This window comes from Lissotriton vulgaris, chromosome 3_2 (assembly GCF_964263255.1).
Source record: "Lissotriton vulgaris chromosome 3_2, aLisVul1.2, whole genome shotgun sequence".
NCBI classification, from domain to species: domain Eukaryota; kingdom Metazoa; phylum Chordata; class Amphibia; order Caudata; family Salamandridae; genus Lissotriton; species Lissotriton vulgaris.
Window position 1 is genome coordinate 227,393,996 of NC_141690.1, and position 12,886 is coordinate 227,406,881.

The 12,886-nt window shown below is 49.4% G+C and overlaps 1 protein-coding gene across 1 annotated transcript in view; it reads left to right on the forward strand.

Moving 5' to 3' along the window:
- Positions 1–12,886, forward strand: part of KDM3A (lysine demethylase 3A) — a 335,469-nt gene that overhangs the window by 194,537 nt on the left and 128,046 nt on the right. The window contains exons 13-15 of the mRNA XM_086964259.1: positions 11,374–11,526; positions 11,695–11,790; positions 12,087–12,214. Coding sequence (XP_086820385.1) covers positions 11,374–11,526; positions 11,695–11,790; positions 12,087–12,214 — 377 coding nt within the window. The remainder of the gene's footprint in view (positions 1–11,373; positions 11,527–11,694; positions 11,791–12,086; positions 12,215–12,886) is intronic.

Here is a 12,886-nt window from a genome sequence, read left to right on the forward strand (position 1 = left end):
CTTACTCGACATGTTTTGATAAAGCAATACCAAAGATAGCATTTAACCGCGAGGATTATAATGCACTTAAGAGTATATGGTATGCGATATCATGGAACAGCTATTAGGACTTGATTCCGCAAGCTGCAGACAGGCTCAGCTCATGCCAGAGCACCATCTCACATGATTCCAAGCACTCTGCCTTCAGGATTGTCAAGGCCTGCCATAGGAGTGACTGATAGGAATCTGTGTGTCCATTTTAGGGTTAGGTATAGGTATACTACACCTACAGCAAAGGGTGATTACACGACTTTGCCCCAGCTGTCATGCAGCCAGTTGTGTCAAATTTAGGAGGCCAGCCAGGGGTGGCACAATACGTGCTGCAGCCCCTGGCAGCCCTGGGTACACCTATGCCCTGAGTTACAGGGTCTGATAGGGTGGCCCAGTACCAATTGGAAATGTACCTAGGGTACATGGAATCCATTTTAAAGAGAGAGCAGTAGGCCTGGGGTCCTGATTGGCAGGGTCCCAGGTCGACTATGTCCAAAACCAGCTAAAACACAGGGCAAAAAGTTGGGGGCAACCATAGTCAGGAGGTACCTTCCTACACAACCCCCCCCCAAACGAAAGGAGATAAGGCTATCCTTGTCCAGGTAAGCCTCTATTACCTAAGTGGCCATATAAGGAAGGACCAGCTCTGGCTTGGTTTCCCCCTGTGTCATGGTCCACTAGGCAACCCCTCACCCTAAGGGTATCTGAGGGTCTCCACCATAGGGAATCTCTGTCTCTGGTGTGTCTTGGGAAAGAAGAAGGCTGATGCTGGGATGGAGTACTGAAGTGAGGCTCCTCTACCTTTGGGCTCAACTTCCTCCAATCACCATCCATCATGTGTGCCTTTCTTTCTTTAGCTGAGATGCACTGAGCTCTCAGGGTCAGCCTCTGGCTACCTAAAGCTGGAGGCTGAGTCCCTCTGTTTGGCTCACTGGAGGGACAGGTCAGGTCTGGGGTTTTTAGGCCCCATGTTTGGCTGTGCCCAACAGTGTCCAGCTGTGGGAGTTCCCTAACTGCTTTTAAGGGGGATCCCTCAGGAGTCTGTTCTATTTTCACTTGGCTAGGTTTACTAGCTTCAGTGATCCTAATCTGTTGATTAAGGGGTTCTTTTGGACAGGGGGCCCTTTGGGGTCCACCACTGGCCTCCCTGGTCTCTTCAGCCCTGGGCTGACTGAGGCAGGGTAGAGAGGTGCAGGTTACCTGCTCCAGACTGGGTCCCACCTGGGAAGGGTCCCCTGCCATCAGGGGCTCTGCCAGGCTAGGCCTGACTACCTCTGGGGCAGTTCCTTCAACAGGGGTAGAGTCAGTTCCCTGAGGAGGCTGGCTCTCACCTAGTGTCTGGGAGGGGGAGGACTCTTCTTCCTCCTCAATGCTCTCTGTTTGAGTGGAGTGATCCATTGTTTCAGGCTTCACAACCTCACTATCTGTCTGAGTAGAGGCTGAGACCATTTCAGCCTTGCCAACCTTTTCAGGAGGGCACTCAGTTTGTGTTTGGGCTGTGACTGTCACAGCCCTCCTATCCTGTTCTGGAAAGTCTGTCTGAGCCTGGGCAGTGGCTACCACTGCCCTTCCAACCTTTTCAGGGAGGAATGGTGCTGGGACTGGGGTTGTAGCTATTACTGCCCCACTAACCTGTCTGGATAGGCCTATCATTCTGGAATGAGTTTCTTGTTCCACCTCAGCCCATGCTGAGAGTTCCAGGTCATTCCCCAGTAAGCAATCTACAGGTAGGTTATCTGTCACTGCCACTCTCATGGGCCCTGTGACATTACCCCAGCTGAGCTTGACTACTGCCATGGGATGCCTTCTCTTCATTCCATGAATGTCTGTCACCTGATAAGTAAAACCAGGGGTCAGTTGAGCAGAGGGGACCAGATGGTCACTCACCATGGTGAGGCTGGCCCCTGTGTCTCTGAATGCCTCAACTTTCTGACCATTCACTAAAACTTCTTGTCTATACTTGCCCAAAACGTGGGGTCCAGTAGTGAAGTTGGCAAACCCCATGCCAGTCTCACAGACAAGAGTGTGGTCAGGGAACCTGGCTAAGCCATAGTCCTCCTGTTGGCCCAGAGTAATGCCCACCACATTCTTGGGGGCACTCCCACCACCTGGGGGATTACCACTAGTGGTAACAGGAGGTTTAGGAGTATTACCTGGGGGTGTATTTCCCTTATTACCATTTTTAGGGCAACTGGCATCACTTTTGTAATGGCCCACCTGTTTACAGGTATGGCAATAAGGTTTCTTTTGTTCAGAAGGAGTGTTCTGGGACCCACCACCCTTGTTGGAGTTTTGGGGCCCTTGGGAAGTCTTCTCTGTGGATTTATCCCCACCCTTCTCTTGAGGCTTGGTTGATTCCTTTTTCTGGTCACCACCCTGGTTTTTAGGCCTAACCCTGGTTCTGACCCATTTGTCTGCCCTCTTACCCAATTCCTGTGGAGAGGTCAACTCAGAGTCTACCAGGTGCTGATGTAATAGCTGGTTCTGACAATTATTTAAGATTTGCTCCCTCATAATTAGATTATACAATCCTTTAAAATCAGTAACCTTACTACCCAGTAGCCAGCCTTCAAAAGCCTTAGTGGCACAATCAACAAAGTCAGTCCAATCTTGAGACTGAGTTTTCTGGGTGTCTCTGAACAGCATCCTGTATTGTTCAGTGGTTAAACCAAACCCATCAACCAGTACATTCTTCAAGACTTGGTAATTGTTAGCATCCTCCACCCTTGTGGTGAGGAGCTTATCTCTACCTTTACCATCAAAGGAGAGCCACAAGATAGCTGCCCACTGACTTTGGGGAACACCCTGCACAGTGCAGGCTCTCTCCAAAGCAGTAATCCATTTGTGGATGTCATCCCCTTCTTTAAAGGGGGGCACTATCTTATTCAGGTGCTTTGTATCAAAACTCCTTTCCCTATTGCTAGGTTTATTGCTGCCACCAGTGGGAACTGTCCCACTCAATTGTTGCTCTCTAGCAAAGGCAAGTCTCTCTTTGGCCAGGGCAAGTTCTTCCCTTTCAATCCTCAGTTTGACTGCCCTTTCTTCAGCTTCATACACTCTCCTCTTAGGGGAAGACATTCCTCTGTGAGAAGAGTTGAGAGAGCCATTGGTTCGAAAGGATCTGCTAGAGCCTCTTGATAGAGACCTAACTCGTCCATTCCCAATGTTAAGCTGACCTGAGAGTGGGCCCAGGGGCCCCCCAGTACCAAGCTCATGTCTGCTTAAGTTGGACCTGCTTAGTCTGCTGACTTCTACCTGTCCCTTATCTGCCTCATCCCCTGATAGCTCATCCTCATCCTCAGCAACATCTGCCTCAAGGAGGGGATGGATATCAAAGGGACCCTGTAAGGAGGGCAAACTTCCATCTGGATTAGAAGGGTCTGGGTTACCAGCCCTACTGGCATCATAAGCCTCTAGGAGACCAATCAGAAAGGAAGTGGTGGGGTTAGACCCCTGTTTTAGTTTCCTGAGAGTACACACTTGTCTCATCTCATGGAAGCTAAGAGCAGCATATTTAGAAGGGACCTGTGGAGGGTCCACTGACACAAGGGGATACTCAGAGTTTCCTCCTTTGTCTGACATGCTGCTTCTAGTGTGGTGTAAGTGATGCACCTACCTACACTATGTGTTTACCTACTGATCCCTTGCTAAGAGTTGCAGCCAAGGTGTGCTAAGCCTTGAGGAGCTACAACAGCTGGTTCAGTAGAACTCAGAGTATTCTAAGCTTTAGTTATATGTACCTAACAGTACTTATGTGATCTTTCAACAAGATATTCTTAGGATACGTGTGGTAAAACAACAGCAAGCTCAAATCCCACCGCTGCCACCAATGTGAGAAGGTGGCCTGATATGCAGTGCTCACTATTCTAGTGAACACTATGTATCAGTCCAGCAACCCTTATTGATGATTGGTTGTAAGTCAACCTTATAGACCAGCTATCCTAGTAGCATGGATACGAGCAGTCTAAGGCTAAAGACTCGAGAGGGCGTGTTAAGCCAGCTGTTTACCACACATATACCCCTTGAATACCCAGTGAAAGGACTCCACACAAGTGTTATGAAAATAAACAGTTATTTATTAAAGATCACAACAGCCCTGTACTCTTTATGAGGACAGGGTACTAAGCACAAACCAAAACTCTTACAAAAATACTTAAGTTAGCACAGTATATACAAATGCCCGAGGGGCACGGAAAACCATATACTCTGAAAGTGGAATGCGAAATTCCTAGCAGGTAAGTACAGTACTAATAGCTTTTGGAATCGCTAGGACTTGACTAGGGAATCGTTAGATTACTTCTAGGAGGCCTAGGGGACTCGGGTGCAGTGTGTGCACTCTCACGCGAGATGCGGGACAAAAGTCTATGGTAGCTAGGAATTAGAAAGTTAGTGTTCTCGGGCGAACCCGACCTGGTAGGGAGAAAACGAAAGTAGATTCTGACCCTTGGATAGTGAGGCTATGCTGGGGCACCGAAATGCCGAAGTTACCTAGCCCAGGGGCTGCAGCTGCATAGGTCTGAAAAGACGTCGGGAATCCTCGTAGACGGACCAGGAGCCGGAAGAAAAGATGCTGGCCGGTGACCAGTGAAGAAAGTTCAGTTGGATCCAAGCCTGGATCTCGAAGATGGATGACACCTGAAAGCAGAGGGGACCAAGTTCGAGACTACTAGCCAGTAGTCAGTGGGCACCAGGAGGGCACCGGATGGTAGCCACCTCGACTAGGTGAGTGGGTGACGCTTGACTCGAAGATCTCACGGACCAGGAGGCGTTGTCGGCGACCAGGATGGAGGATCGAGCTGTCCCACGAAGATAGAAGCTGTCGGCGTCGCTGGACCCAGGATTGGGCAACAAAGCCTTGGCAAATTCAAGCCCACGCGGTGGACCTAAAATGGCGTCTGGAGTGGACCAGGAGGGTCCGGGGTGCCTCTCTTGAAGAAGGAAGCAAAGGCCAGCCTGGAGCAACCAGACCAGCAGTCGTGAAGTCGTTGGGCGTCGTTCAGAGGGCCACAAGCCAGCCGGCTAGTAGCCAAACAACGCGGTGCACAGCAAACAGCAGAAGGGCCCCACGCAGATCGTGGAGATGCAGGGGGGCTGATCTTGGGTGCTGGAGCTGCGCAGGGTCGGGGCTTCTCGGACCCCAAAGCACTCACCAGTGGAGGACACGGTGGGCTTGCAGTAAAGATGTCGTGCAGTCTTGGCGATCGTCGGTCCCTTGAGGTCTCGTCGCACTCACGGTTCTCAGCTTGGCTGTAGAGGTGAGTAGAGGTCAGAGGTGCCAGGGAAGCCGGGTCTCGTCGAGCTGGGTCGTCGGATTCGTGATGAAGGACTTGCAGCAGACCGCAGTATTCTTTAGGATGGTGCCCGCTTGATGCAGGGTGACTACTCCTTAGCCACAAGGGAGAATCTTGAAGAAGAAATCGTGAAGTCCTTTCGAAGAAAGTGGTATCTTGATTCCAAAGATGATCTAATTTTAACAGGGGGCCCGCTCCCATCTTTATACTAAAAAAGGGGGCTGACCCGGTGACTAGGTCCTGCCTATGGGTGGGACTAGGTGGGGGGTGGTTACACCCCTCAGCCATGCCGGACTTCCCCAGGCCAGGGGCTGGTGTGCCCCTGGAACTGGTTCAGACTGGCCTATGCGTAGTGAGCACCGGGGTGCCACTCAGCAGTCACCTTCCTGTAAAGCCCTGCCTACCCAGGATACACAAAACCATGTCTGGGACGGTGCTAGCACCGCCCCTGACAGGAAACCCTTTGTCCAGGCTCCCCTCGCTGGAAGGACTCCCAGCTGTAGGGGGTCAGACTTGTGTCTGTGGTGGCAGCATCCATTTTGTGGAGCTGAGGCTTCAGTTAACTTTAACCGGGGTTCACAGTTACATACATGTCGTGTCCCTCTAGAAGGGTGGAATGCTAACCCCGTCGCCAGAATTGGCGAGGGGTTAGTATTCCAATTCGTATGACACCTTACTCGACATGTTTTGATAAAGCAATACCAAAGATAGCATTTAACCGCGAGGATTATAATGCACTTAAGAGTATATGGTATGCGATATCATGGAACAGCTATTAGGACTTGATTCCGCAAGCTGCAGACAGGCTCAGCTCATGCCAGAGCACCATCTCACATGATTCCAAGCACTCTGCCTTCAGGATTGTCAAGGCCTGCCATAGGAGTGACTGATAGGAATCTGTGTGTCCATTTTAGGGTTAGGTATAGGTATACTACACCTACAGCAAAGGGTGATTACACGACTTTGCCCCAGCTGTCATGCAGCCAGTTGTGTCAAATTTAGGAGGCCAGCCAGGGGTGGCACAATACGTGCTGCAGCCCCTGGCAGCCCTGGGTACACCTATGCCCTGAGTTACAGGGTCTGATAGGGTGGCCCAGTACCAATTGGAAATGTACCTAGGGTACATGGAATCCATTTTAAAGAGAGAGCAGTAGGCCTGGGGTCCTGATTGGCAGGGTCCCAGGTCGACTATGTCCAAAACCAGCTAAAACACAGGGCAAAAAGTTGGGGGCAACCATAGTCAGGAGGTACCTTCCTACAACGACGCCACAGGAGGCACTGATCAAGATCCCGCACGCACTCTTCTGGGACTATTGACCTTGTCGGAATCCCCGGGGACGAGAGTGTCGCCGGTAGACGACAGTCTCCTTTCAGGATGTTCTACTGAGAAGTGCGGCCAAGTTGGGCATTATAGTGACTGTGCCTACGCCCAGGATATCTGTGATTTTCGAGACGCTGCATAAAAAGCACCTGTCTCTGCCTTTGCTGCCTCTAGTGCCAGGATTGGTGGAACCCGCCGAGGAGTTGTTACTCACTCCGGCAGTTACGAAGGCGGCCCCCTCCAGGCTTCTCAAGAAATACCGGGCTCCGGATGCTGACCCGGTTTTTCTTAGGATGGATCCTACACCGGACTCTGTCATAGTGACGGCGGCTAGGAAGCAGCACGCCACCACCCTGTCATCTAGGGTGCCTCCTGATAAGGAAAGCCGCTGGATAGATTCGGCTGGTAGGAAAGTCTGTGGGACAGCTTCTACCACAATGAAGGCGGCCAGTGCCGGGGCTTTGCTAGGGCGATATGATCGAGCCCTATGGGAGTCCCTCCAGCAATTTGTGGAGCATCTTCCTCGAGAGAAGAGAGAGGACTTTCAGGAGATCTTAAATGAGGGGATGTTGGTGTCTAACCAACTCATCAGCGCGGCTACTGATGCGTCTCTTCTGGCGGCGCATGGGTACTGCCATGGTATCAACCAACGGCGCCACGCTCGGCTTCGCCTTACATCCCTCAAGCCAGAGGCTCAACAGCGGGTGGCCAGCCTGCCTTTCTCAGGGGAAACCCTGTTTGGCAAGCATGCGGATGACGAAATGGCCCGCATGAAAGCGGAGGCCGAGACCCTGACGGCTGTCTGGTTGGATAAGCCCAAGGAGAAGAAGACCTACCGCCCGTTCCAGAGACGGTTCCGGCACAGGGCAGAGGGCGAGGACAGGCTTCGGAACAGCAGCAGCAGTTCCGGAGGCCCTTCCAGAAGCGCCAAAAGGCGGGCAGCAGTCTGCAACCGCGAACAAATGCCCGGCCGGGTCTAGGCCCTGAGCGGTTACTTCCCCTGCATCCGTTACCCACTCCGGTGGGGGGGAAAGCGTTCAATTTTTTCTGGCAGAGTGGAGAAAAATTACTCAGGACAAGTGGGTGCTGAAAATTGTTTGCAATGGATACTGTCTTCGGTTCACCAGCCCGCCTCCATTGATTCCACCGGTCAGCTCACAGTTGCAACTGCGCGAGCTGAAGGCGGAGGTCGATACCCAGTTAAGGAAAAGGGCGATCGAAGACGTACCTCTCTCAAAGAGGAAGAGGTCTGTACTCACGGTTCTTTCTGGTTAGCAAGAAGGACAAGAACGAGTTCAGGCCCATTCTGGATTTGCGACAAGCAAACAAGTGGATTCGCAGAGAGAAATTTTGCATGCTGTCGTTGCATCAGATTTATCCTCCGCTGCAACAAGGAGACTGGCTGTGCGCTATAGACCTACAGGATGCTTACTTCCATGTGCCCATTGCACACAAACACGAAGTTCCTGCGATTCCAAGTCAGCGGCAATCATTATCAGTACACAGTACTGCCATTCGGGCTGAAGTCTGCGCCCAGAACGTTCTCGAAGTGCATGGCAGTGGTAGCTGCGCACCTGAGGAAGAACAAGGTGTTTGTCTACCCGTACCTGAACGATTGGTTGATCAAGGCCTCCTCCTTCTCGGAAGCTCAAGCGCACTTCCAGAAGACGTGCGTTCTCTTGAACAAGCTGGGGTTGCACATCAATATGTCCAAGTCGGTCCCGACTCCGGTCCCGTGCATACAGTACCTGGGAGCCTCCATCAATACGCTGTCAGCAAGCCTGTCTCCTTCGGAGGAGAGGCGGTTATCACTCCTTCGGAACGATCAGGCTCTTATGACCACTCCATCTACAACAGTGAGGATGATGTCTTCTCTACTGGGGTCGATGGCCTCTTGTATCTTCCTCACGCTCGGCTGCACATGAGACCATTGCAGGAGTGCTTGGAGGATCAGTGGGATCAGAGGAAAGGATCTTGGGACGACAAGATACGACTGTTTCTGCATGCTCTTCAGTCTCTGAAGTGGTGGTGTTCTGCGGAGAATCTTCTCAGAGGAGTTCCCTTCCACAAGGACATTCCCGCACAGACTATTGTGACGGATGCGTCTCTCCACGGCTGGGGGGCGCACTCCGGAAACTTACAGATACAAGGAACATGGTCCCCGACGGAGTCCACGTACCACATCAATTTCCTGGAACTCGGAGCTATTCACTTGGCGCTGAAGGCCTTTCATCTGTCCTTCCAGACCAACTCTCTGCTTGTACAGACGGACAATATGACCACGATGTATTACCTCAACAAGCAGGGGGGCTCGAGATTGCGCACTCTGTCGCAGGAGGCGCAGGCGATCTGGCACTGGCTTCTAGCTAGAGGACTGACGATAACGGCTACCCATCTACCAGGTGTGCAGAATGTTCAGGCGGACACACTTAGTAGACTGATTCAGGAAAACCACGAATTGGTCATAAACAACGAAGTACTAGGCGAAGTCTTCTCAAGGTGTGGGACTCCAGACGTAGATCTGTTCTCCACCACCTAAAAACAGCAAATGCCGAGACTTCGCCTCCAGGTACTACCAGCAGGGGACGCTGGAGAATGCGCTATGGATCAACTGGTCGAACAGCTTTCTGTATGCTTTTCCACCCATTCCCCTGATTCCGGCGGTGCTCATCAAGCTGTCCCAGTCCATGGCCCGGGTGATCCTGATTGCCCCGGAAAGGCCCAGGCAGTGGTGTTTCACGGACCTGCTTCACCGGTCCCTCCTTCCTCACATATGGCTGCTGTGCCGGCCGGACCTTCTCACGAAGTTCGGGGGCAGATGTTGCACCCCAACCTCTCGTCTTTGAGTTTGGCTGCATGGCTCCTGAGATAGTGCAATATGGCCATTTGAATCTACCAGAAGATTGTATGGTCATACTGAAGGGGGCAAAGCGACCTTCCACTAGGACTTCCTATGCTTACAAGTGGAAGAGATTCTGTATCTGGTGCAAGTCCAAGAACTATGATCCAACGACATGTAAGGAAGATGTCATCCTTCCGTATCTTCTACATTTGGCGCAGTCTGGCCTTCATTTCCATTCCATTAAGGTTCATCTCGCTGCGCTGACTGCCTACAGGAAATGCCCTTCACAGACTTCCTTCTTCCAGATCCCTGTGATCAAGGATTTTTTGGAAGGCTTGAAGAAAGTGTTCCCTCCTGTCCGGCTTCCCGCGCCTCCATGGAAATTGAATGTGGTGCTGTCCAGATTGATGAAGGAACCTTTTGAACCTATTCATAAGGCTTCGTTGCAGCACCTGTCCTGGAAGGCGGCGTTCCTCGTGGCCATCACATCGGCCGCAGGATGAGTGAAATTCAGGCGTTGTGTTGCCAAGAACCTTATACTGTAGTTCACGCTGTTAAGGTTGTTATGCGTACTCACCCTAAATTTCTTCCAAAGGTTATCTCTGATTTTCATGTTAACCAGACCATAACTTTACCTACGTTTTTTCAGAATCCTTCTTCTCCAGCGGAAAGGTCTCTGCAGTCCCTGGATGTGAGAAGGGTGTTGAAATTTTATCTGGATAAACCAAGGATATTCGTAGGTCAGACCAATTGTTTATCAATTATGGATCAGTCAGGACCGGCCTTGCTACCTCAAAACAGTCCATCTCTAGGTGGATTGTGTCCTGTATACAATTGTGTTACCAAAAGGCTAATAAGACATTAGGGGGTAAACCTAAGGCTCATTCCTCCAGGGGCAAAGCTGCCACGACTGCTTTGCTGCGTAATGTTCCAATTGCAGAAATCTGCAAGGGCGCCACTTGGAAGTCGGTCCATACCTTTGCTAAGCATTACTGTCTGGACACTGATGCCAGGGCAGCTCAGGTTGGGCAGGCTTCGCTGCGAAATCTGTTCGCACAGTAGTGGTGTTAATTTTCTTCTCTTCACCGCCGCTTTGGTGTGGGGATGGGCTTGCCATTCTAGTCACTAGATTATGACTATACACAGAGATCCCCCTACTACAGAAGGAATATTTTCTGTCCTGTAACTCCAGTTCTGTAGTAGGGGTATCCCTGTTATAGTCATAAGCGCCGCCCTCCTCCCCGGTGGAGAAAGATATTCATGAAAGGAATGCTACAGGTCTGGCGTGTTACGCCTTCAAAAAGAACTGAAAGTAAAAGGGACCTGCTGTGCATTCTGGGATACTGAGAGAGTTCTGGAAAGTTCTCTTAAAGGCACAGTATCCTGATCTGAGCCACATAATGGCAGCCTATGGGGCTTGTCTGTCCACAACTTTATCATTCCAAAGGCTTCTGCTGGTAGAGGAAGGATTTTCTCTGTGGAAAACACTGGACAGATTGTGCTGTTTGTGGGTTTTTGGTGGAATTTCTAGCTGAAGTACTGGACAGTGTAGCCTGTGGGTATAGGCTGCATTATCTGTCTTTAAATTCTCTCTTAAGTGTCTGTGCAGGTATGCATTTTTTGACAATTTAAGATATTATTTTTGATTTGTCCGGGGTCCACGCACATGGGCGGGACTATTCACTAGATTAGGACTATAACAGAGATACCCCTACTACAGAACTGGAGTTATAGGACTGAAACTACTCCTTCCACATGTGGGTAACGAGAAGCAAGGTGGAGTCCCTGGTGCACAAAGGATATTTGGTTTATTGTGCTTTGCTTTTTGTAGATTAGTTTTCCAAAGTGACATTTTTCTCTTCATTCCATCTTTTCTTTTTTCTTCTTAGAGCAAGTAGTTTGGAAACGTGCTGTTCGAGGTGTACGTGAAATGTGCGATGTTTGTGACACCACCATTTTTAATCTGCATTGGGTGTGCCCCAAGTGTGGGTTTGGAGTTTGTGTGGACTGTTACAAGTTAAAGAAAAAAACTTTTCACCCAGGTAAGAAAACCTTCGTTTTTCCAGATAAAGCCAATCGTGAGTATTCACTTTGAATGGGCATTTTAGTCGCTTTGCGATAAACTAAAAATGTTTTGTGCAGACTAAAGGTGGAATTGGTGGAATATGTTAAATTTCATCAATGTCTAACCAGTGAATATTTATTTGTAGAAAGTGAAATTGAAACTTTCGCCTGGCTGAAATGTGTGAAGGGTCAGTTACACGAGCCGGAAAACCTGATGCCTACGCAAATTGTTCCTGGAACAGGTACTTCTGTTTACATTGCACACTACATATTTCTTGTAGCAAAAAAAGTTTTAGAAAGCATGGATCCAGGTGCAACATCTAGTCTCAGAATATGCTTCTCATGGCGACCAGTTAACCTGCAGTGCAGATAAACTAAACTGCGTCAGTGCCTTGGCCTGTTGGCTACATTAAAAGTAGTGCAACGGGCACTTCATGCCTTTTGCTCTCGACTTAAATTCTGTATTTTTCTCTTAAGTGTACCTAGTGGTTGAAAGTAATTAATATATTTTGTTTATTCCATTTCCTCCTCCATTTAGCTCTCTTTGATGTTGGGGATGTTGTTCACTCTGTCCGAGGCAAGTGGGGAATCAAATCTAATTGTCCTTGCTCAAATAGACACCTCAAAATCTTATCAAAGACTGCTCCAAAAGAGGAAGTGAAGGAGGTATTGTACAGTTTTGATGCTTTTTTCCTTTACAGACATATACTTTTATTGATGCATCTTTGCAATTTGAGAACAGAAAATTTCATGATAAAAATTCAGCTGCTTTAATGTTGAAGGGGATGGATGGGCCAATTCATATATATGCACATGCTTTATTTTGTGACGTGGAGAATGGCAACATTTGGTTTATCCCACTGCTATCGTATTTTGCTGCAGATATTTTTCCTGCTCGGTACTGTACTCAGACGAGGTGTTTAAAAGAACCAAAGGTGAAAACCTTAAATTTTTTTGCACTTCCTTTGTCTCGATTGAAGAACTACACTTAAACAATTGTTCAAACCTGCCAGTAAGGGATGGCATAAGTTGTTTTCTGTAACCTCTCATGGCTGTGCATAAGGATGCATTGTTAAGAATGACATTTCATTGGGTAGTGTCTGGGCAATTCCCCAATAAAGCTGTGTGTTCGCTGGAAAATATACTGGTAGTCATTCTCACCAATCTGATAAAAATAAAAGTGATCCATCCCTTGTCTGGGACTTCAGCTGATGCTGCATAAACCCTGTGGAGTCCACTATAGTAGAGGAATGTAAACGCATAATGGTAAATCAATGCATTTCTTAATAAAGGTGGACGTGTGTGTGTGGGGGGGGGGGGGGGGTGTATATATATCGT